General features: G+C 43.8%; 1 protein-coding gene across 7 annotated transcripts in view; it reads right to left on the reverse strand.

Moving 5' to 3' along the window:
* The window catches only part of ADGRF5 (adhesion G protein-coupled receptor F5), a 53,790-nt gene that overhangs the window by 21,623 nt on the left and 8,975 nt on the right, over positions 1-23,192 (reverse strand). For 3 of the 7 annotated variants that reach the window (XM_082215733.1, XM_082215739.1, XM_082215734.1), the window contains exons 2-8: positions 11,949-11,998; positions 7,971-8,090; positions 7,485-7,545; positions 5,766-5,936; positions 5,177-5,353; positions 4,290-4,408; positions 2,162-2,220 (exon numbers count right to left, since the gene is read on the reverse strand). In XM_082215733.1, coding sequence (XP_082071859.1) covers positions 2,162-2,220; positions 4,290-4,408; positions 5,177-5,353; positions 5,766-5,936; positions 7,485-7,545; positions 7,971-8,090; positions 11,949-11,998 — 757 coding nt within the window. Of the gene's footprint in view, positions 1-2,161; positions 2,221-4,289; positions 4,409-5,176; positions 5,354-5,765; positions 5,937-7,484; positions 7,546-7,970; positions 8,091-10,810; positions 11,043-11,221; positions 11,388-11,948; positions 11,999-23,192 lie in introns of all 7 variants that reach the window. The other 4 variants (XM_082215735.1, XM_082215736.1, XM_082215737.1 and 1 more) reach the window with 4 other exon arrangements.

The raw sequence follows: 23,192 nt of genomic DNA on the forward strand, positions 1-23,192 counted from the left end.
AAGACGTCGCAAGCTAAAGCCTGGAAAGTCTTTTGTAAAGGATTAAATCTCCATTTGTTAAAATTACTAAAAAAAACCCTTGGAAGCAGGAGAAGAGGGGTGGGGGAATTCTAGATCGTTTAAGCCTGCAGGAGAGAGAGTGAAGAAAGATAAATCACCACCGTTTCGAACCTGGGAACGGGCTGCCAGTAAGATTGACGTTTTGGGAAAGTTTATTGACTGTGAATAAAACGTATGTTGACAGATAGTTAAATAAGAGAAATATATTGTTTCCATTGTTTCCTTTTGCACTTAAAGAGGAGTAAAAAAAGTAACTGAAAATCGAAACTAATTCTGTCGCTGGATCTGCGTTTGATGGATACAAATAGAAATTGTTTCCCCTAGAGGGAGCTTTTGAAACTGTTGCAGGAGTGGAGCTGGGGAATTTTCCAGCTGCAGAGATTAAAGAGCGTGAGAATCAGAGTTTGACCTTAGACAAGAATGTTGACAGAAGAAGCCTTAGTGATTGCATTTTGCAAGACAAGTGCTTTATTGGAACAGCTTCATGAGAAGACGGATGTGTGGATTAGTAAAATTGACAATTTGGGGAAAAAATGACTGAGTTGGGACAAAAAGGGAATATCTATACAGAAATTACCCAGGAATTGACCCAGGAATCTGTTTTGACATGGCAAGCTGTGGAGAAGACAAAGGAGAAAGTTGTTGTTGAACCTCAAGTAATTCAAGTGGAGAGAGCCCCGGCCTCCCAGAGGCAATTTGATGAGCATAAGCTGCTGCCCTTTATGATCGAATCTAGAGAAAGCCAGATTTGGTGGGATGGAGCCCTGCTTGGAAGGGAGAAGGAAAGTTGGATAGATCCTCCTATGCAGGGATGCTCTGGCCTTTGGGATCTGGATTTGGGTCAAGGGGAGAGTGGCGCTCTGAAATATCTATTGGACTTTAGTTCTGACTATGGAGAATGGGCTGACCTGTCGAGAAGGAATAGAGACATTGTTAGGTTGGAGTTTCCCCGAGATCTACTCCTCAGTGACAAAGGAAGGAAATTAAGAACAAGATCTGCAGAAGATAAAGTAAAGTGCATGTATAAATATGAAGAAGACCTGCAGAAGGGACATGGAAGAGAGTTAAGAGCCTCAGACAGAAGGTCACCAGGTTGATGGACCATATGGAATTGATAGAAAGGACTGACAGAATCCGAGACCAGGGAGAAGAGACGGTGGAAGAAGATTGGAAAAAAAGGTTAAAAAAATTATTTCAAGAAATGTTGCAAAATTAATGAGTGTTAGAAAAATACTGGAATGAAATTATATGGTTTTAGTAGAAATGTTATAAGGAGTTAAGTATAAATAAGTTTTAGGGTTTTAATGGTAAGATAAGGTTAAAATAAATTAAGATAATTAAATGACAGAAAACAGTGAAAGATGGAAAAGATTTGCTGAAATAACTAATAACTAAAACACAAAAAGGGAGGTGTGAGGAGGTCGATGAAACAAGTTAATGAAAGATAAAGATATGGAAATATTGGATGTGTTTTTAATTGTTTTTGCTTTTGTTTTTGTTTTGATGTATTGTGTCTTTTGCTTTTTTATATGTATTATAATGTATTGATTTGTATTGTCTATCTTCTCTCTTTCTTTTTTACTTTTTTCTTTAATTCTTAAACTTTTAATAAATATTATTTTTTTTTAAAAAAAGAAACATGTAGTGGGACCAGGCATGTGTTTGTGTGTGCTGCGCCTACCTTTTAAAATTAACAAGGTGTCCAGATGGAATCCTTTAAGAAAGCCCTGTGGTCACTTGCAGGGTGTCGGGCTCTTTACAGATGGGCAGCACTTGGAATGGCCACACAGCCACAGAATCATAGAATTGTCGAATTCAAAGGGACCTTGAGGGCATCTAGTCCAAGTCCCCCCAACTGGGAAATCTCTGCTCATGCTTCCGTGACAGACGGCCATCCAGCCTCTGCTTTGAAACCTCCAGTGAGTCCACCGCCTTCTGAGGAAGCCCATTCCAAATTGCACTTCTTTCTCGGAAGTGCTTTTCTAAAACATTTAAATTCTAAAACATTTAAATTTGACTAATGTACAAAGATCAAAGCATTTTTTTTTTCTCCTGTAATCCATGTGAGTGCAAAGGGAAAGAAGGTGAATGTTTTCTATACCTGAATCCTGCAACTTTTACACTTCTGAAGCCTGGCAATGATTTGTATCCCTTGGTAAACTGAAAAAAAAACCAACAATATAAATTATGACATCTTTAAAAATTAAATTAAAAGAGACAATTAAAACCTCATAGGAAACTGGACTGCTTTATTTCACCTGGTAGACTTTGAACATGCCTACTTCATGCATGAAATGAAATGAATCTATTACATTACTTTATTACTCTGTTACTGATTTTATTAATCTGTTTATGGATGGCCCACCTGCACCCAATTTGGAAATGATCCATTAAAGATTAAAAATACTTCCACTCAGCTTCTGCAATTAGAATCTCTTTTTTAATTAAATCATTTCCAAATCAGCAAGGCTGCCAGGCCATATCAGGATCCCAGTGTCACCATCAGGAGTATGTTGGGGGCTCAATAGTTTTTTGACCCTTTCCAAACCATTTTGGAATGGATAACCTTCACCCACCTCAACTCACTAAATGTGCCCCGTTTAAGGGCATCCAAAACACCCTCGGAATCAGTGCAGTTGGCACAGTGCTGCTGTAACATGATAATAGCGCCCAGTCAATAACATGGCAGCTGCATTTTGCACTAATCAGTTTTTGAGCAGTTTTCCAAAGCAGCCCATGTAAGGATTCCTTAAGATATTTTTGAAGATATTAAATCTATCTTCTGCAGATAGCTATTAGAATAATCTCAGCAGGTATGTTGCACTATAACATGTACCGTGAAGTTTTGACCTATGAAAACCTCAGGCCTGCCATACCTCAAGGATCACCTTGTAGGAGGTATTTTAATAGCTGGGAGAGGATATATGAATTGCAATTTACCTCTCCAGGTCTCACATGCATGGGCTGAACAGAGTTTTAGAAGTCCCATCCTCGGCAGCAACATGGAGGCCTGTCAGAATTGGCAGTAAGTGGTGCCTTCTTTTAATTAAGTCCAGTTACAAATCAAGCTGGCTTCCCCCTTTATTGCACTGCTTAAGATTTAATTGGACAACTGGCAAGTAAGCTCAAAATATGATTTATTTACTCAATAGTCTTGCATTAGTTTTCAGCTACAGCATCAGTAAAAACTATGCAGGGGAAATACTTATATTTACAGTAAAAACAGTCTCAGGCTTGTGCCTGGAACTGGACAGACTGGACACGTCTGTCCTCATGGCTGGCTGAGGAGAGAGGAGGGAGGGGAGGGAAGAGGGGAAGAGGGGAAATGACATCACATAGAGCCCTCTCTGCCAACTACATTTTCTGTAGTCTGAGTAGCTGCCTATCAGCAATATAGCTCTGTAGTATTAGCCCCTTCTTATGCTAACTAGCAAGGGACACGGGTGGCACTGTGGTCTAAATCACGGAGCTTCTTGGGCTTGCCGATCGGAAGGTCGGCGGTTTGAATCCTCGCGACGGGGTGAGTTCCCATTGCTCGGTCTCAGCTCCTCCCAACATAGCAGTTCAAAAGCACATCAAAGCGCAAGTAGATAAATAGGTACCTCTCCAGTGGGAAGGTAAATGGTGTTTCTGTGCACTGCTCTGGTTAGCCAGAAGCAGCTTAGTCATGCTGGCCACATGACCCGGAAGCTGTCTGTGGACAAACGCTGGCTCCCTCGGCCAGTAAAGCGAGAAGAGCACCACAACCCCAGAGTTGTTCGCGACTGAACTTAAGTGTCAGGGGTCCTTTACCTTTACCGTATGCTAGCTAGCAAGAATATGTGTTTGTTAGGTTTGACATGCATCTCCTCATATGAACCAACCCAGACCCTGCAGTCCTTGGCTGTGGCCCTTCTTTGTGTGGCTCCTCTGTGGGATGCCCAGAGGGTGGCAGGACAAGAACAGGCCTTTTCTGTGGTGGCTCCCCGTTTGTGGAATGCTCTCCCCAGGGAGGCTCGCCAGGCACCATCATTACATATTTTTAGGCATCAGGCAAAAACATTCCTCTTCTCCCAGGCCTTTGACTAATTAAACAATCTATGGCCATTTTAACGGTGGCGGGGGAGGGGAATCATTTTGTTTGCAACAATGTATTTTGGGGTTTTTATATTGTAAACTGCCCTGTGATCTTGTAATAATAACAGAAATGCAATATATCTCTGCCACATGCAGAACCAGCTCAAACATACCGCTTTCTCCAAATCACTTTTGTATCGCTTAAACATGCTAGAGGACAGATTTCTCAGATCATCTTCAAAGTCTTTGTTAAGCCGGACAGACATTTTTATAATGTATATAAATGGAACACCTAGTGCAGAAAAGAACCGGAAAAGTAGTATTACTAGTAGTAGCAACTACTTCTGATTACTACACAGCGATAAATTTTGTTTTTAAAAAATCACCATAAAATTCTTTCAATCTGTCCTCAGATCTTAAATATCTGTTCCTGTCTTGTTGTTTTGCACACAGCAAAGAAGAGAGACCTTAGACTAAATCACAGCACTGGAAGGACATGGAATTGCATGTAGAGGAAGAGCAGCTTGGCTGCAGGAATAAGATTGTAAATAAAATTGGGGAGGAGACCTCAGAGAGTGTAGCAATAAGAATAAAGGAGGGCAGGGAAAAGGAGAGGCAAGTCCTGCGGAAGACCTCTCTCAGGAAGGAGTTCCCTAATTCATGGTGCAGGCAAGAGAGACCAGAGTCGTTGCTGGGCTATCTTTAAGAAGCAGGTTCCACTGAATTCAGGGTTTACTCCTGGTCAGCGAGTATAGCATTGCAGTCAGTCTTTGAGATAATTCACATGGTAAATGTGTGACAAGTGAGGGGTTCAAATGTTACAAAAAGCACTGGGAAGCAAAGTTTGAATTCTAAAGCTGAAATGAAATTTCATGAGATGGCCCTGCCCTGAATTCCTTGGGGAAAGGGATAAAAGTGTTTTCAATGAAATGTCAAAATCCAGCAAATTTCAAATTCTGCAGACGTCAAAATCAGATGTCATAATGTGAAATACTCCTTTTCCCACCTAGCTGCTACAGTATGGTTGTCCTCATTTACTGCCCATTACCCCCCCTCCTACCTGCAGATTGCGCTTGACAGTAGGTCCCCTGCGGAGGCCGCTGTGCAAGGCAGGTGCAGCTCTCTCCTGCCGGCGCAGCACTGGGACAGGCTGGAGCAGCTCTGCATGCGCTGGCCGGCCATTCATAGCCCGACTCACAAGAGCAGTGGGTGCCCTGGGGGCCACCTGAGCTGCACACTAAGGTAAAAAAGCAGGAAGCAAGAAGGCTGCAGGTGAGACAGGGTATTTTGCTGAGCAACGTCTGCTTCCTAATTATAATTCCCTCTGTGCATGACATTCACACTGCACAAATAGTTCTTTGAAAGTTGTCAACATTATTTGACCAGACAGTTGGACAGTTTCTCTAATATTGGCTAAAACTGTAGTAGCAGAGCTCACCATCTCTTTTTACAATGTAGAAAACCCTACAGTACAGCTGTAAATTTCTCTGGAAATATCACAAAATGCCAGCTACATTAGTCTAATTCAGATATTTTTTAAATCTAGCCTCTTCTCATTGGACTTTCCCCCCTTTTCTTAAAAACAAAACAATAACCTAAAACCAGAGAAAGCCAATTTAAAAAGTGGAAACTAGTGACATATAACCCACCTGTGGTGATATCAATGCTTGAAATGTTCACAGCTGGATCAGAAGCATTTACTGAGACTGGGAAGCTAAGGCTGTTTAAATAACTTCTGAAGGTCTCCAGGAGGGAGGAATCTGGAAGACTTATCTCAACAGCAATCGTGTATTCTACAGGTGAGATGCCTAATGTCACATCTGGAAAACAATTTGATAAGTTAGGCATGTTATAATTACCAATCACAAACTCCATTTCCTTCTCACAAATCGTTTATATCTCTCTATATGTAAGACAGCCTCAGGATCAGCAACAAGGAGGCCTCGCCTGAGAATACATTTGTGGACCAGGGGGCTGCTGGCTTTCTCCTTGTCCCAACAAATTTCCACGGTTTGGAGCCTGAATGTGTTCATTTCCATTCTCATTCTCCCTCTCTCTCCCATGTGGTGAGCCAAGATCCTTCAGCCCTTGGATGAAGATTTCTAAAATGATGATTCAAATGAGGGAGGCATAAAAATCCCATAGAAGCCCCATAAAAATAATGATTGCAGAGGCACAGGATAGCAATTTAGAGAGGCCAAAATACCTCTGGCCAAAACACAAGTGCCAAAGACACCGTACGCTAATGCTAGAAGACGCTGAGCCCAGATGGGTGAACTGGAGTGCTTGGTCTTAGAGGATGACATTGACATAGTGGACACAACGGAAAATGGAGACAACGTGTAGGACACAGTTATCTCTGGATCTAAGCGATATAGGAAGGACAGAGAAGGATTCCAGCAAGCAAGGAATCCCCCAAGGCAGACTCCGTCACAGAATCAGTTTGGGTGATAATTAGTAACGAGGACATGCTGTCATCCTCTTGATGAAAATGCTGGGAGATATTGAGATGATAAATGAAATCAAGGAAATGTCCAAAGGAGGAAATGTTGTGGTATTGGGTGGCGTTACCTGGTATCCTCACAGAGACTGGCTACAGAGGTGTTCCTGTTGGAGAAGTTGTAAGGGCTTCACCCCTCAGCTACTTGCTGGTTGAGGTTGTCTCACATTGACTTGCAATGCCCATATAAATGTCCTTTTGACTGACAGCTGGAGTCTGGATCCTATTAGCTGTCCAGCCTGAACTACAGTACAGTGGTACCTCAGGTTAAGAACTTAATTCGTTCTGGAGGTCTGTTCTTAACCTGAAGCACCAATTTAGCTAATGGGGCCTCCTGCTGCTGCTGCCGCTGTGCCACCACCGTGCGATTTCTGTTCTCATCCTGAAGCAAAGTTCTTAACCCAAGGTAATATTTCTGCGTTAGCAGAGTCTGTAACCTGAAGTGTATGTAACCCGAGGTACCACTGTTGTGGGTTGGGTATTAAACCCCACTTTCCCCCCAACAATCCAGGCATGACAAAGCGAATGACAGTTCTAGATCTGGAAAGTGGCCAATGGAGCACCTTTTTTTTTTTTTTAGAGGATCCAGAGGGGATCCTGGAAATTACAAGTCAGTCAGCTCAGTCTCTGTTTGGGGGAAACTGGTGGAAAGTATTGTTAAAGTTAAAATAACCACGCATAAACCTGTTCATCTCTGATGCTTCCATTCTTCTGCCTGAATTGTACTATGCTCTTAGCAAACAGTTCATCTGAATACTTTCATGATGAAAAGGATTTCTTGTGTTCAGGCCAGAGTACCCTGACTGCATATCTAAGAACAAAGATTCTGCCTTCAAGCAAAACACACTGTTGAGAAATATTAACGTACCCTGCCGTTTCTGCCTGTGCAACTCTCTCTGTTCCTCTCCTCCGTTACCTTTGCTGTAAATCTGAAAGAGATGCACCCACAACATCACAACATTAGGAAAATTGGTTAAGAGCAATACAATGGGGGGAAGGGGTTCCAAGAAGAGCTAAACCCACTCATCCCTAGTGAACCAATAGTCTCAAAAGTCAGAGTGTGCTCAGAAAGAAGCAAGATCTGAAGAAATGTGGGCCTCTGCCTTTTCAGAGCTCTCTAAAGTAGGAGTCAGAAAGCCACAGGGGTGAATTGGGGGGCCACCTCAAGTCCTGGTACGGTTTCTGCAGGGGCTCTTCCGCCCCTTCCCCCTGTGGTATGGCTGGCTTCAGCAGTGTAGCCACAGGAGGATAGCTCTGGCCACCCCTGCCATGCTTTCCAGAGTGTCTCTGCATTGAAAGAACAGCCATGTGCTCATAGATAACTGTGAAGCTACACACAGAAAACATTACTCACAGGTGAATGGATGAACGAGCCAAAATTAAAATTTTGGGAAGCTGTGCTGACAGCTACGAGGGTACAGAACATTGTTATCTTCCAAGGCAGCATTTTCCCCGTGTTTTGTTGCTGTAGAACCTACAAGGAAATCAAAATATGATATACTACTATTATTTTAAAATAAAATTAACATAGTTTCCCTTCTAAAGAGTCAGTCCTATGAAGAATAGGCTGTAGAGAAAGTTAGCACGTTTGTTTTTTAAGAATCCTATATACACACTGTTCCTTCATTATGCTGCTGCTGCTGCTGTTCTGTGGCAAATTCCTTTTCTTATTTTACAATCTTCCTGTTTGTAATCCTTCTTTCCTTTAAAGCCTTCCAACATGGGGGACAGGATCCCATAGCATTAACTCAAGGCACCCCAGAGCCCCCTTCTGGATCCCATCAGCACCCCTGCAACTCACTGCCACCAGCCTCCGAGAGCCAGTCGGGCAGAAGACCATGGTCAATGGTATCGCAAGCCACCAAGAGGTCCAGAAGAGCTCACAGGGAGACTGCCTCTTGTCTGGTGTAAGGCATCCATCGGAGCAACTGGAGCTATTTTGATGCCAAAACCAGGCCAGAAAACAGACTGAAGTGGCTCTAGACAACTAGTGTGATGCAAGTGGAGGAGGGAAAGAAAGCCAGTCAGTGGAGGAGACCAGTAGTGCCCTGTGATGATGAGGGAGCCCCATATCTCTCTCTGCAAAGCAGCCTGACCGTGGTGGACCTTGGGCTCTCACATTTTAGCAGCGCCCTGGACAACACCAAAATGCAGCGCCCCCCCTCCCATTCTACAACATAGTTTGGCACCCGTGAGGCTCTGCACCCCGTGAGACCAAACAGTTCACGCTCCTCTACATCCACCTCTAAGCCTGACTGACACGTCGCCTGGAGCTGCAGCACGTGCTTAACTGTAATTGTTGCAATACGGGAACTAATTGGTGCTTGTGGGACACTTGTGGCTCCTCCCCGGGGCTCTTCCAGACGTCCTTTTGAGCCATGTTTCTAGGCACAGGTCCACGCTTTAAAGCTCTGCATCTGATCACTTCCCCACAGCGCTTTCCCTGCGAAATCCCACTTTTTACCACTGAAAACAATTCCACAGAAACCCTGAATTGCTGTTTGTCCCAATTCAGCATTAAAGAGCGGGTTTTCCTGGGGAAACCAGGGTGGGGCAGGAAGCAGGGGCATACCTAGCTGCTCTGGCAGCCGGTGGGGCGGGGACGGGACAATCTGTGCATGAGGGCAGCGCAGGGCCCCAAGCCACTGCGTCACTCCCAAGAGAGACGTGTGGCTCAGGAGCACTGCAGGCCAAACCCCTCAGTAAGTGCCCCCCCAAGGGTGACACCCGGGGCAGACCACACACCCCTTCCTACGCCCCTGGCGAGAGGCGCTCAGACACAGGCTGGGAAAGTGTGGAGCTGTGCCTCGGAAGCAGGGGGCAAAAGGTCAGTGGGGATGAGGCCTCAGTAAGTAAGAGTCTGGGCTCAAGTGATGCTCAAAGCACAGGAGGCAGATCTGATTTGGGGGGAAAGACTGTGACCGGAAACCCCTCTCCTCCACTAGTTTTATTTGCTGAATTAAGTTCAGCATAATCCTCACAAAGAAGTCCAGAAGCCCTTTTGCTCTCCCTTGCTGCAATATCGAAGGGCACCTAAGCTCTCTGGAGGAATGGCAGAGCTTGCTGCCGCCGCCACCTCCTGCCACAGTTTATATTATCACACTCTTTTTAAAAAAATTCTTTTTATTAATTTTCACAAACAAAAGAGAATAAAGAAAAACATAAGATACAAATTATAAAAACAAAAAAAAACAAAAAGAGAAATAAAGCAATCTTTTAAAATCAACATTTTGTACCGTCTTCTTTACAAAGCGCATACTCACGCCTTGACTTCCCTCCTACCCCGCATCAGCTTTCTTAATACATATCTTCTCCTACAGATTCTTATTCCCTTTTTGTGCACATCACATGATTTATGTCAGACCCGCTACAGTTTTTAAACTTCTGCAATTTATCTTTATATAAGCAACAAATTTCCCCCATTCTTCCTCAAACTTTGACCTTTTTTTATCTCGGATTTTATAGGTCATTTTGGCCAATTCTATATACTCAAAAAGTTTAACTTGCCAGTCCGATACTGTTGGAATTTCCTCCGATACTGTTGGAATTTCCTGTGATTTTCATTTTTGAGCAACAAGAATCCTGGCTTCTTGATTTCTGGCATGTGGTGAACACACTCGATAGAACATTTATGCTACTCAAGTTGCTCATTGTGTTGTTATGTTGGTCACAAGAAATGGTGCATGTAAAAAAGTTTCAGGTAACATCTTATCATATTTGCTTAAGGTTATGAATCTTAAATAAAATTAAATCATGTAGATTTTTCTTTTCATTCGTTGGCAGAGGAGGTGCATGTTTTTGTGACCAATGTAACAGGCATGCCCAACATAAATTTTGTTATCTGAAGGTCTTCTTATTCTGCTCCTAGGATAAAATTTATTGTCAGTTCACCAAATGAGAAATATTATCAAAACAATAAAGTGTCATTAACCTATTACAGTATCTGTTTTCCTGGAGAGGTCTTTAACTGAACTTTAGAAAACAATTAGAGAAGTTCTGAGTTATCTTGTGTGTCATACTTCTGATTATTTTACTCATGTGTAAATTACCATTTTGAAAATCTGTTGCCATATATATATTTTCTTTAAAATGATACACAACACTTTAACTATATATGAAAATGAAAAATGGGTCTGTAGATTGATGTTTTCATGGAATTAATGTTGGCCTTTCCTCTTTCCCCCCAAAACATACCATTCAAAGCAGTGTCTCCTCTCCAAAAACTGTACTAGCTGTGTCTTCAAAGTTGGTTTTGGATTCATTCACGGAGAAAGACAAGACTATTGCTCCTCCTTAATCCAGCTCCTCTTATAAAGCAAACAATCTCAGAGCAAGTCTAGGCTTGGCTGCCCAGACAAGTGCCATTAAGTTCAGTGAGACTTATTCCTAGGTAAGTTCGTTTGTCGTAGATTTCAGACTCTGTGACCTGGGGTTGACAAATGGTTCCCAATGAGCAAATACTCTATTCAGACACTACTCAGACTTTTCACCTTTCCTCCTGGAGAGAGCCTAGTAAAGTGATGCTACAGCTGTCTCTTGGGTTCCCCTCACTCTGATGTCATTCCTCCTTCCTAAGGCACATAAGATACAGTTCTGCTTTTTTACCTGATCAGCTTTCTCTGGACGCAGCCTTCCTATGCAGATCTGGGATCTGTGGACATCTCCTTCCCTGCGCAGTCCGGGGCTCTTGCTTTGCTGCTTACTGAAGGGAAGTCATGCCCAAGGCAGCAAGTTAAAGAAAGTGAGCTGCGCGTTGCTGCGCAGGCAGGATCTGGGCAAGGGAGGAAGTTGAATTTCACTGTCTGTTCAGTGGGATTGTCAAAGTTATTTCCTGATGCCATTCACCTGATCTAAGCTTTTCAGTTTATTTTATCTGAGCAAGCAGGCAAACATGTTCCACAGGCATTTTACTTCTGAGAGATGCATTTGTCATGTTTGTTTGTTTGGGGTTTTTGTTACCAATGAAATGGATGAGAAAACGTCAGCAGAAAAGCTTCAGCCTTGCCTTGCCTCCAAGCATAGCTAAAGAGGACTTCTACTGCCAGATTTGCTTCTAAGCATGATGCCAAATATTTAAATTAAGAACTAATATATTGTTGGAATAGTTTAATTCTCTCACAGCAACGGGAGGCACAATAATATATTTAATTCTCTCACAGCAACGGAAGGCACAATAATATATAGCAGCATTTCTTTTTTAAAGTTGCTGTTAAAGCCCTGTCCTTTAGTGCAGGCAGAGAGGGAAGCAGGACTGAACACAAGGGTCCCACTAGCACTTGCGATATGGAAAGTCCCTTATCCAAACACAAGGAAGTAAGCACCCAAACCTCACCTTGCACACCACAGATTCAGATATCCAGGCAGTCAGGTATGTGGGTAGTACTGTAAAAAACACAAAAACAAAAAACAAGCAGCCTTAAACAAGCCTTACTCTTTATGTTTTATTCATCCGTGACAGCTGTTTTACCAGAAACTGGGGGTGGGGGAAGAGATTAGACAAATATTTTTTTTCCTTCCTTGTTTGCCTTCTGCAGGGTTTCAGAGGGTTTTCCTGGAGTTTTCTGGGCAGGGTTTCTGTCCTTTGGCGTCAAAATTTGGGGTCAGGAATGCATTAGAAATTTCCCCATAGGAATGAATGGAAATCATTGACTTGTTATGTGACTGCTCGCCTAACAAACCATTTCCTGAGAACGCACTGTGTTCATCTAGCAGAACCTGTGTGTATTGTAACCCTTTCCAGAAAGCTGCCCCTAGAAGCCTTCCTTGCCCGGGTCATTGGGCGGTCGCTGCAGCTTTCCCACCACCAGACCCTTTTCCAAGGCCAAGAATTAAAATAATGGGGAACCCAACCCAGACAACCCCCTCCATGTACTTAGCAGTCACTGCAGCTGTTTAGTCAGGGATAAAGTGTCAAGCCTCGTCTTCTCCCCAACATGCCAGTGTTCAGTGTCCAGGGCATTTTTTGTAGCCAGAAGAGTTTGATCCGGTGAGCCCTGCAAGACGGGGCACTGGTCTCCTGCCACCACCATTTCCTGCAAGCCAAGGAATCCTGTATCTCAGGTATCTCCCACCAAGTCTTCAAAGCCCCAAGGTGCCTTAGGATGCTTACCTGGGAAATATGACCTACCAGGCAATAAAAACAAAATAAAAATGACTGTGTCTTTCATTGGTTAGAAAGAACCGGTGGCCACTCCCTCTGGGGAGAGGGGAGAGCTCTGGCCTCTCCCCGTGGGTGGTGGGGCTGACTTCTGCGTCATCATGTGCACCACTCCGTGAAACTGACGGCCCTCACTGCCAACTCGTATGGAGATGGTTGTGTCATCAGTAAGTAGCAGAGATGGAATCATGGGGCTCCCTTTGCTTTCAGTATTCTCTCTGTCTTTCTTTCATTCTTAAAAAAAGTTTCACAACTGGACTAGTGGAAACGGATTAATTTCGTCTTGCGAGGCACCACTGTATAAGGAAGGCACCAGGCGAACCTCCCTGGGGAGAACACTCCACAAGCAGGGAGCCACTGCAGAAAGGCCCCGTTCTCGTGTTGCTGAGGCATCAGGCATAAGCCTGCATTTTATTAATGTTTGATCAGGACTTGTATATTAAAGAGAGAGCTTAAATTTTCAAAAGTTTCAAGCCAGAAGACCAGCAGTTTACAACCTTGGTAATGTTTATTCTTCTAGACAAGGGCCCCTTTGATTGATAGCAGAAAACAATTCTCAAAGTCGTAAAAGCTGGAATTACAGACTGAGTGAGGACACTGACCCTATATGTTACAGAAGATAAAAAAGGCAGAAATAAATAATTAGGAATGAGTAAATAGTAAAATAATGCCAATGTGCCTCCCAGTAAAATGAGCCAGATCTTCTTTCCAAGGTTAAAGACCAAATGGAGAAGCATCTAGCTGGCAAGTCTTTTTTTAAAACTGTTTCTTTCTTAAACTGAAGAGAGTTAAAGGGCAATAAATGTTGGGAAGAGCTAATGGAAAAAGCAGCTGGCTGGAGAAGGGGGGGGGGAATTGTAAACAGGGGAAGAGGCTTCTTTTAAAGCGGTTTTTTACTGTGTTCCTTTTTTCTGAGTTCCTTTTCTACTTTACAAAAGGCCTTATTCCTTTTAAAAGGCTACCTATGTTATGTATTAAATATATTGTCTTAAATGTAATTATGCAAAGGATTTGAGAAATGCTAGATTTCATATAGTTGTAAGAGTTAAATTAAGTCAGCCACCAGCCTAGCCCTGCCAGACAAGAAGACGCCATCCGAGCAGTCCTGATTTATTAGTTGTCAAACATTTGTTTAGAAACCTTCAAATGAGGGAGATCTTTCAATGTTGATGTGAAACTCAAGATCCTTGACATATGTTTAAGATAAAAATTTAAGATTAACCATTTGTTTTAGAAGGCAATAGGGCAAGGAGGGCAAGAGGTGAGCTGGTAATTAAGATGCCTTGTTGAGACACATGTAAGATATATTACTACTTATTTGTCATTTATAGATGTAACAATATATAGCTCTTTGTGTTCCATATAAGGACAGGAGGATATGGGTGTATCTTCTAGGATTGGTTCTAGCAATCAGCCAATAGGAAATTCAACCAGGCTGATTGGACAGAGGTAGCCACAGGAGGAGCAAAGGGGGCTGGATTAAGGGAATATAAGTGCTGGCCATAATGGCAGGAGGCCAGGCCAGAGCTTGGTAACCATATACCACTGTGCCTCTCATTTATTTGTCTGACAAATAAATAATTATTTTAATTTCTCTATTGCTGCGTTGAATATTTCATTCCAGCTAAGCGTTAACCACAAGCAGGGTGCTACATTTTATGGTGCCTGCGACTCGGATAAGTGGTCTGCTGGAACGCAGCCCCTTCGCCCTACTGGGCAGGGTACAAGAGAGAGGACCACTCACTGCCTACCCAGCGCGCACTGGAAAGTTTTTTTCCAGGGGAACGCAGAAGTCTCATCTGTCTGATACCCTGCTCACTGGCGGCGACGGACCGGGGGGAAACGGAACCAACCAAGGGTAAGTGCACAAAGGGATTTTTTGGCCCTCCAATTAACTGGGAGGAAGAGAAGTCTTGATCAAACTTCTGCGTCTCAGTAAGTGGGAACTGAGTACGCTAGGTGGTTGGGTATATCAGATGGTGGTCTGGTGGGGGAAAAGGGAAGAATGGGAGGTAGTGTGTGGTGAAGTATCTAGCGCATTGTATGTGTGAGAAAGTACAGAGCAATCTGTAGCTGACCTGAGTGTGGAGTGGGCAGTACTTCGGTTCCTGGTAAGGCGACTTCACCAGGCAAGGAAACCCACGAAGCGTGTGTGTGAGTGACTGAGTGGATACTTCACAGGGCCATACAATGGGAGTTGGGGGTTCAAAGGGGGGAAATACACCTCTTGAATGTATGTTAAATAATTTTAAGAAAGCCTTCTCAGGGGCGTATGGAGTCAAAATGACGCCAGAGCGCCTGAGAACGTTATGTGAATTAGAGTGGCTGAAGCAAAATACTGAATGGCCATCTCAAGGAACCTTTGATATAAATTTAGTAAGCAAACTTTGGTCTAACATCGCCAAAGAAACTGGAGGGTGCCCAGAACAATTTTCATATATAGATTCTTGGCTGAGCACATTAAATAAAAATCCTCCATGGATAAGGGAATGCAAAGTCCAACGATGCAAATTATTGGCTGTAAAAGCCGAAGCTAGGAAAGGAATCTTGCCAAATAAACTCAAACCCATTTTTGAGGGACCAGAGGAAGAGCTGCTTCCACCTCCACCCTATGCTCCACATCGAAGGGAGCCTAATCCAAACACTCCACCAGTTGTAACCCCAAGGCAAGAAAGTGGAATGAATAATGGGGCTGGAGTCACAGAACTTGATTCCTTGATAGATTATGATAAATATCTTCAGGAGGCATTGGAGGCCTATAATAAAGCCCAAGCAGAAGTGGTTATTCCACCTGTGAGTCCCAGTAGAACTCCATCTACAGTCTCTTTTAGTGGAATAACTGATTGCCTACCCCAAACTCCTGTACATCCAAGTCCTAGAGAATTATTACAGAAGTTACAGGGAGACCTTAATCGGTCAGCAAGCAATACAGCCAGGCGTATAAGGCTGCTAAAAGAACGCCTTGGGACAAATACCATCCCCTATGATTTGAGGCCCCTAGAGCAAAGCGAAGAGAAAGATCACGTACTAGCCCCTCTCAGAAGAGTATTTGATGCACTTGAGGAGCCTGTGCTGGTTAACGGGCAACCCGGACCACGGCCACCTCGAACTTCGACCCTCCAGTACATTCCATTCACAACTACGGATCTGATGAACTGGAAAACACACACCCCATCTTTTGCAGAAAAACCTCAGGCTATGATGGACTTGGTGACTTCAATAATAAACACTCATAGTCCTACTTGGACAGATTGCCGCCAGCTCCTGAATACTCTGTTCACCACTGAGGAAAGGAGAGACATAATTGAAAAGGCACAGATATATTTGCGTGAGCAGGCCAGAGTGGGAAATATTTATAATATTGACCGTCATCTCCAAGACCACTTTCCCTTGGAAGATCCTAATTGGGATCCAAACAATGTAATTCACCTGGCCAGACTTACCACCTATCGCCAGACGCTTGTGCAAGGTATCCGCAGGGCATGCCAGAAGCCCACTAATATGTCTAAAGTCTCAGAAGTAGAACAGAAATCAAATGAGAGTCCAGGAGACTTTTTAGAGAGGCTGCAAGAAGCCTATCGTATATGGACTCCTTTTGACCCTGAAGCCCCTGAAAACAGTAGAATGATTACTGCTACATTTGTGGCCCAGTGCGCTTCCGACATTCGTAAGAAAATTCAGAAATCAGAAGGATGGGAAGGGATGCTGATGAGCCAAATTATGGCCATTGCACGCCGAGTTTATCGGAATAGGGATGAGGCTGAGAAGCAAGAGAAGAAGAAGTGGCAGAAGGAAAAGATGGTAATGCTGGCCACAGCAGTGAAGCAAGACTACCGCCCCTTAAATGGAGGAAGAGGGCGGGGAAGGAATCCACCACTGGGAAGGAATCAATGTGCGAATTGCAAGAAGGAGGGTCATTGGAAGCGGGAATGTCCTGAACCTCTGAGGTTGGAAGAAGTACGCCCAGGCCCAGGCCCAGGCCCAGGCTCCAGCCCAAGAAACCAGGGACGGGGATGGGGAATGATCCGAAATGGAAGATATCAGAGACCTGGACAAGGACAGAGTAGAGACAATTTCATTGGACTGGCAGAGGAGGATTTTACCCAAGACTAGGAAAGACCGGACTCCATAAAGTTAGGCTTCCAGGAGCCCACGGTCACGATTCAATTAGGAAGCCATTTAATAGACTTTATGATTAATACTGGGGCTGAATACTCAGTACTCCCAGAACTATTGCAGAAAAAGGCATCCAAAAGTGTAGTCATTAAAAGTGCCACTGGTCAGTCAGCTAAGAGGTCTTTCCTCCAACCTTTGGAATGCCAGATTGGGGGACATCGTTTAACCCATCAGTTTTTGTATATACCTGAGTGTCCAATACCTCTCTTAGGTAGAGATATGCTGTCCAAATTGCAGGCCCAAATCACCTTCACTCCTCGAGGTCCAGAAATGAAACTGCCATCAAAGGCAGCAGGAATAATTTCCCTCTCAGTACCTAAGGAACAATCATGGCGCCTAATGTCAGCCCTGCAAGTCCAACCCACATTGGATACAGAGTTAAACAAGCTCCTCCGAACCCTACAGGTGCCACCAGGAGTATGGGCCGAAAATAGCCCACCAGGAATGGCCAAGAATATAGCTCCAATTGTAGTAACCTTAAAACCTATGGCTACCCCTGTATCTGTAAAGCAATATCCTTTACCCCGGCGAGCAGCAGAGGGCATCCAGAAACATTTGGACCGCCTATTAAAATATGGTCTGCTTAAGCCCTGCCAATCAGAATGGAACACACCCCTTTTGCCTGTTCGAAAACCTGGGACAGATGAATACAGGCCAGTGCAGGACTTGAGGCTCGTAAACCAGGCTATCGAGACCTTGCACCCAAATGTACCAAACCCATATACCTTGCTGAGTTTGATCCCACCAGAAGCAACATTTTTTACTGTATTGGACTTGAAAGATGCATTCTTCTGTTGCCGGCTGGCACCACAGAGCCAACCTATATTTGCCTTCCAGTGGGAAGACCCTTTGACAGGAACAAAAGGCCAGCTAACCTGGACAAGATTGCCCCAGGGATTCAAAAATTCCCCAACTTTATTTGGCACTGCCTTGGCGAAGGATCTAACAAGTTACCCCTCAATACCTGGAGAAAAGGTGGTTCTGCAATATGTAGATGACCTTATACTAGCAGCAAAGGATTTTGATACCTGTAAAGAAGGTACAGAGGAACTGCTCCACTTGCTCTGGCAAGCTGGCTATCGAGTTTCCCAGAAAAAGGCACAGTTATGTTTAGAAAAGGTCAAATATTTGGGCTTTGACATCTCACACCAACAACGAGCATTGAGACCAGAGAGGAAAGAAGCTATTTGCCTTATCAAGGAACCTACCACAAGGAAACAACTCAGAGGATTCTTGGGAACAGCAGGGTTTTGTAGACTATGGATACCTGATTTCAGCAGTCTGGCCAAGCCCTTACATGAAAGCACTCGAGGTGCAGAAAAGGACCCATTCGTATGGGGACCTGAGCAGCAACAAGCCTTTTTAGTTATCAAACAACGACTTATGGAGGCCCCAGCCCTTGGACTGCCTAATTCAGAAAAACCCTTTCAGCTGTATGTACATGAACAGAATGGGATTGCAGCGGCAGTCCTGACCCAGAGATTAGGAAGTTGGAACCGTCCAGTAGCTTATTTGTCAAAACAATTGGACTCAGTAGCAAAAGGATGGCCTCCATGCCTAAGGGCAGTAGCGGCCACTGCAAGCCTTGTCAAAGAAGCTGATAAATTTACCTTCGGCCAGACGATGTACGTGAATGTACCTCATGCTGTTCTGACACTCATGGAATATAAGGGTAGTTATTGGCTAACGAACCCGAGGATGGCTAGGTACCAAGGCCTATTGTGTGAAAATCCCAGGATTCATCTACGAGTAGTGAATATGCTCAATCCAGCGACTTTGCTGCCCCTACCAGAGGTAGATGATGAAGAATCTCATGATTGTCTCCAAATAATGGATGAAGTTTATTCCAGTAGACCTGATCTGAAAGATGAACCATTGAAAAATCCAGATGTTGTATATTATACTGATGGTAGCAGTTACCTGCATGAAGGTGCCAGACGAGCAGGATATGCTGTGGTCACCAATGAGGAAGTTGTGGAAGCTGAAGCTTTGCCTGCTGGCACCTCAGCACAAAAAGCTGAACTTATAGGTTTAACTAGAGCTCTGCAATTGGCAGCCGGATGTAAGGCAAACATCTATACTGATTCTAAATATGCCTTCTTAACCCTGCATGCACATGGAGCTCTATGGAAAGAAAGAGGTCTAATAGGAGCCCACGGGAAGGCCTTGAAATATGGACCTGAAGTAGAAATCCTGTTAGAAGCAGTATGGGCTCCAGAACAGATTGCTGTAATGCACTGCAAAGGTCATGGACGAGGAAGGGATCCAATAACCAGAGGAAATCATGCTGCTGACAAAGCAGCCCGAGAGGCAGCCCAAAAGCCTGTGGGAGGATTTATAGCAGCCCTCATACCAGAGGTAGTTCCAGAAGAAGTTAAACCTCACTATACCCCAGAAGAGAGGAAGTGGGCTGAACAGGAAGGAGCGGTTGTGAAGGACGGTTGGATGATCCTGCCAGACAATAGGATTTATGTACCTCATCATCTAGCAGGCACAATTGTAAGAAATTATCATGAATCTACTCACCTTGGCGGTACTGCAACCAGAGAGAGTCTCAGTCGGAAGTTGTATATTATTAATCTATCACAATTAGCAACTTGCATTTCACAGAAATGTGTTCTTTGTGCTAAAAACAATCCCAGGCAGGGACCGGTACAACCTCCTGGAATCCAACATGTGGGATATGTCCCCATGGAAAGCCTAATTGTGGACTTCACAGAGCTGGTCCCTTCTAAGGGATTCAAGTATCTCCTTGTGTTTGTGGATACTCTTACCGGATGGGTTGAAGCTTTTCCCACCCGAACTGAAAAGGCACGAGAGGTAACTAAGAGACTCCTCACTGAATTGATCCCGAGATTTGGGTTACCTAGATGCATTGGAAGTGACAATGGGCCAGCGTTCATTGATCAAGTAGTACAAGAAGTATGTCGAGTCCTACAAGTGAAATGGAGACTGCATGCAGCCTATAGGCCTCAGAGTTCAGGGAAAACTGAAAGAATGAATCGGACTCTGAAAACCCAATTGGCAAAATTAACCCAGGAAACGGGATTGGGATGGGTAGATGTGTTACCCATAACACTGTTTCGTGTTCGGTGTGCACCCACAAAAAGACTTAAGTTGTCACCTTTTGAGCTCCTGTATGGGAGACCGCCCTCCTTTGTTCAGGATATTTCAGTTGACCTTAAACAAATAGGAGACCATGTGACACAGGGACAAGTGCAATCTCTCTCCCGTGTTTTTGTTTCTCTTAACAGGTGGGCCCTCGAGCGCACGCCGTGCAGCATTGCCGAGCCGATTCATCAGTTCCAGGCTGGCGATAGCGTATGGGTGAAAGAGTGGAAACGTGATCCACTTGCACCTAAGTGGCGTGGACCTTACACCGTCTTGCTCTCTACTCCAACAGCGGTGAAGGTAGCTGAGGTGACCCCCTGGATTCATCACTCCCGTTTGAAGAAGTCCGAAGGCAGTTGGACGTGCAAAGGTGACCCCTCTAATCCTCTTAAACTGACTCTCTCCAAAAACCCCTGTATCTAGCCCTACCGGGAACGGGCTAGGTCACGGGCAACATTAGACGACCGGCCTGCTGCAGCCACAACCTGGAAGCTGGCTGACCTGCGCACGCCTGAAGCTTGAGGAGCATCTGAACCAGCGATTGTGAAAGGAAAGATTCTCTTATACAATTAATTGACTGCCCCCCCCTGTGGAATAATTATCAGAGATATTACTCATTGGGGATCCTCGGGATATATGTTTTGGTCTTGGTGGTTCCCCATTTCTGTCACTGGGGGAATTATATTGGGACTAATATTTATCTGCTATCACAATAAGGTAATCTTTTGTGGAAGGAATGCATATGCTAGACATCAACATGATTTTATTATTAATCCTGATCCCTTGGAAAGGGGAAGGGTCCTTGAATCTGACCAAATTGACTAAATATGGATTCCGCCATGACCACAATATGTGGGTAGGTTTAGCTGAGATGGTAGCCAATGTTGCAAATAGGACCAATTGCCTTGTTTGCTCTCTTGGGCCAGATGATTCAGAGGGAGGTATGCCCTTATTACCGATACCATTAGATGCCATTGGTATGGTAAGCGAAATACCACACCAAACAGAAATACAGAATTTCCCCGGATGGAACTCAACTAAACCAATACGAGTTATACCTGTACAAGGGGAATTCTGTGTACATAAATCATCAGATGCAGCTGATTCTATCATGATAGGCTCTTCTCATTGTCGCTATACTTGGGATAATATTAAGAATACCTGGGCACACGGTACTACCTATCGAACTCGGAATGCCTTGCCCTGTGCACCTCCTTTTATTCATGCATGGAAAGTGGTATGGAACATAACTGTGACAGAAAAAGGCAATCTAACATACTGCACTGTGAACTCTCTACCTCTTTTGCTATTTCGCCTTCTGTACTCCACGTACCAAAAACCTCAGACCCGATGGTTGTGGTGGATATGTGGAGAATGGGCATACAAGAAACTCCCCTCCAAATGGAGTGGGACTTGTTTCCTGGGATGGGTATTACCACCAATGTGGATTATGCCCACTAATTTGGCCAAGCGTACACGAAGAAACGCTGATATTTCTCATATAGCAGGAGGAAGTACCCAAAGTTGGAGCGGTACTGATGATTGGCCACCAGAGCGCATTATAGCCTATTATGATCCTGCCTCCTGGAATCCTGGTGAGCTCATACAAGGGGCACGGGATCCTATTTATAATCTAAACAGAATAATTCGATTGCAAGCAGTAGTGGAACTTGTAACCAATGCAACGGCCCAGAGTTTGAGACTTATTGCACAACAGTTGGATGAAAGTAGAGCCGCCATTTTGCAGCTGAAAATGGGAATGGATTATGTACTTGCCAAGCAGGGAGGCCTATGTGGAGTCTTGAACTTGACAGGGAATGCCTGTTGCTTTAACATTTCAGATAATGGTGAGGCAATCCGTGTGTTGGCCACAAAGATGGAGAATATAGCACATGTCCCAGTACAAACATGGGAAGGATGGGATATGGGATGGCTCACCAATTGGTTACCTAATGTCACAGGACTCAAAGGGATACTATTGTCTTGCTTGTTTTTCTTGACAGTAGTGGTAATGGTTTTATGTATGATGCCATGTATCATTTCATGTTTTAGAAGTACAATTAGCAAGATGGTTTCAAATGAAACTCTACCTCATATCATGGCCCTATACAGAGCTTTACCTCAGGAACATGATGAAGGTCAAGCTATCAAGGACACTTGGGATGAAGGTCCTTGAGCTTGAAAGGGGGGAATGAGGCATCAGGCATAAGCCTGCATTTTATTAATGTTTGATCAGGACTTGTATATTAAAGAGAGAGCTTAAATTTTCAAAAGTTTCAAGCCAGAAGACCAGCAGTTTACAACCTTGGTAATGTTTATTCTTCTAGACAAGGGCCCCTTTGATTGATAGCAGAAAACAATTCTCAAAGTCGTAAAAGCTGGAATTACAGACTGAGTGAGGACACTGACCCTATATGTTACAGAAGATAAAAAAGGCAGAAATAAATAATTAGGAATGAGTAAATAGTAAAATAATGCCAATGTGCCTCCCAGTAAAATGAGCCAGATCTTCTTTCCAAGGTTAAAGACCAAATGGAGAAGCATCTAGCTGGCAAGTCTTTTTTTAAAACTGTTTCTTTCTTAAACTGAAGAGAGTTAAAGGGCAATAAATGTTGGGAAGAGCTAATGGAAAAAGCAGCTGGCTGGAGAAGGGGGGGGAATTGTAAACAGGGGAAGAGGCTTCTTTTAAAGCGGTTTTTTACTGTGTTCCTTTTTTCTGAGTTCCTTTTCTACTTTACAAAAGGCCTTATTCCTTTTAAAAGGCTACCTATGTTATGTATTAAATATATTGTCTTAAATGTAATTATGCAAAGGATTTGAGAAATGCTAGATTTCATATAGTTGTAAGAGTTAAATTAAGTCAGCCACCAGCCTAGCCCTGCCAGACAAGAAGACGCCATCCGAGCAGTCCTGATTTATTAGTTGTCAAACATTTGTTTAGAAACCTTCAAATGAGGGAGATCTTTCAATGTTGATGTGAAACTCAAGATCCTTGACATATGTTTAAGATAAAAATTTAAGATTAACCATTTGTTTTAGAAGGCAATAGGGCAAGGAGGGCAAGAGGTGAGCTGGTAATTAAGATGCCTTGTTGAGACACATGTAAGATATATTACTACTTATTTGTCATTT

The sequence above is a fragment of the Podarcis vaucheri genome (genome assembly GCF_965113315.1).
Source record: "Podarcis vaucheri genome assembly, chromosome: 3".
NCBI classification, from domain to species: domain Eukaryota; kingdom Metazoa; phylum Chordata; class Lepidosauria; order Squamata; family Lacertidae; genus Podarcis; species Podarcis vaucheri.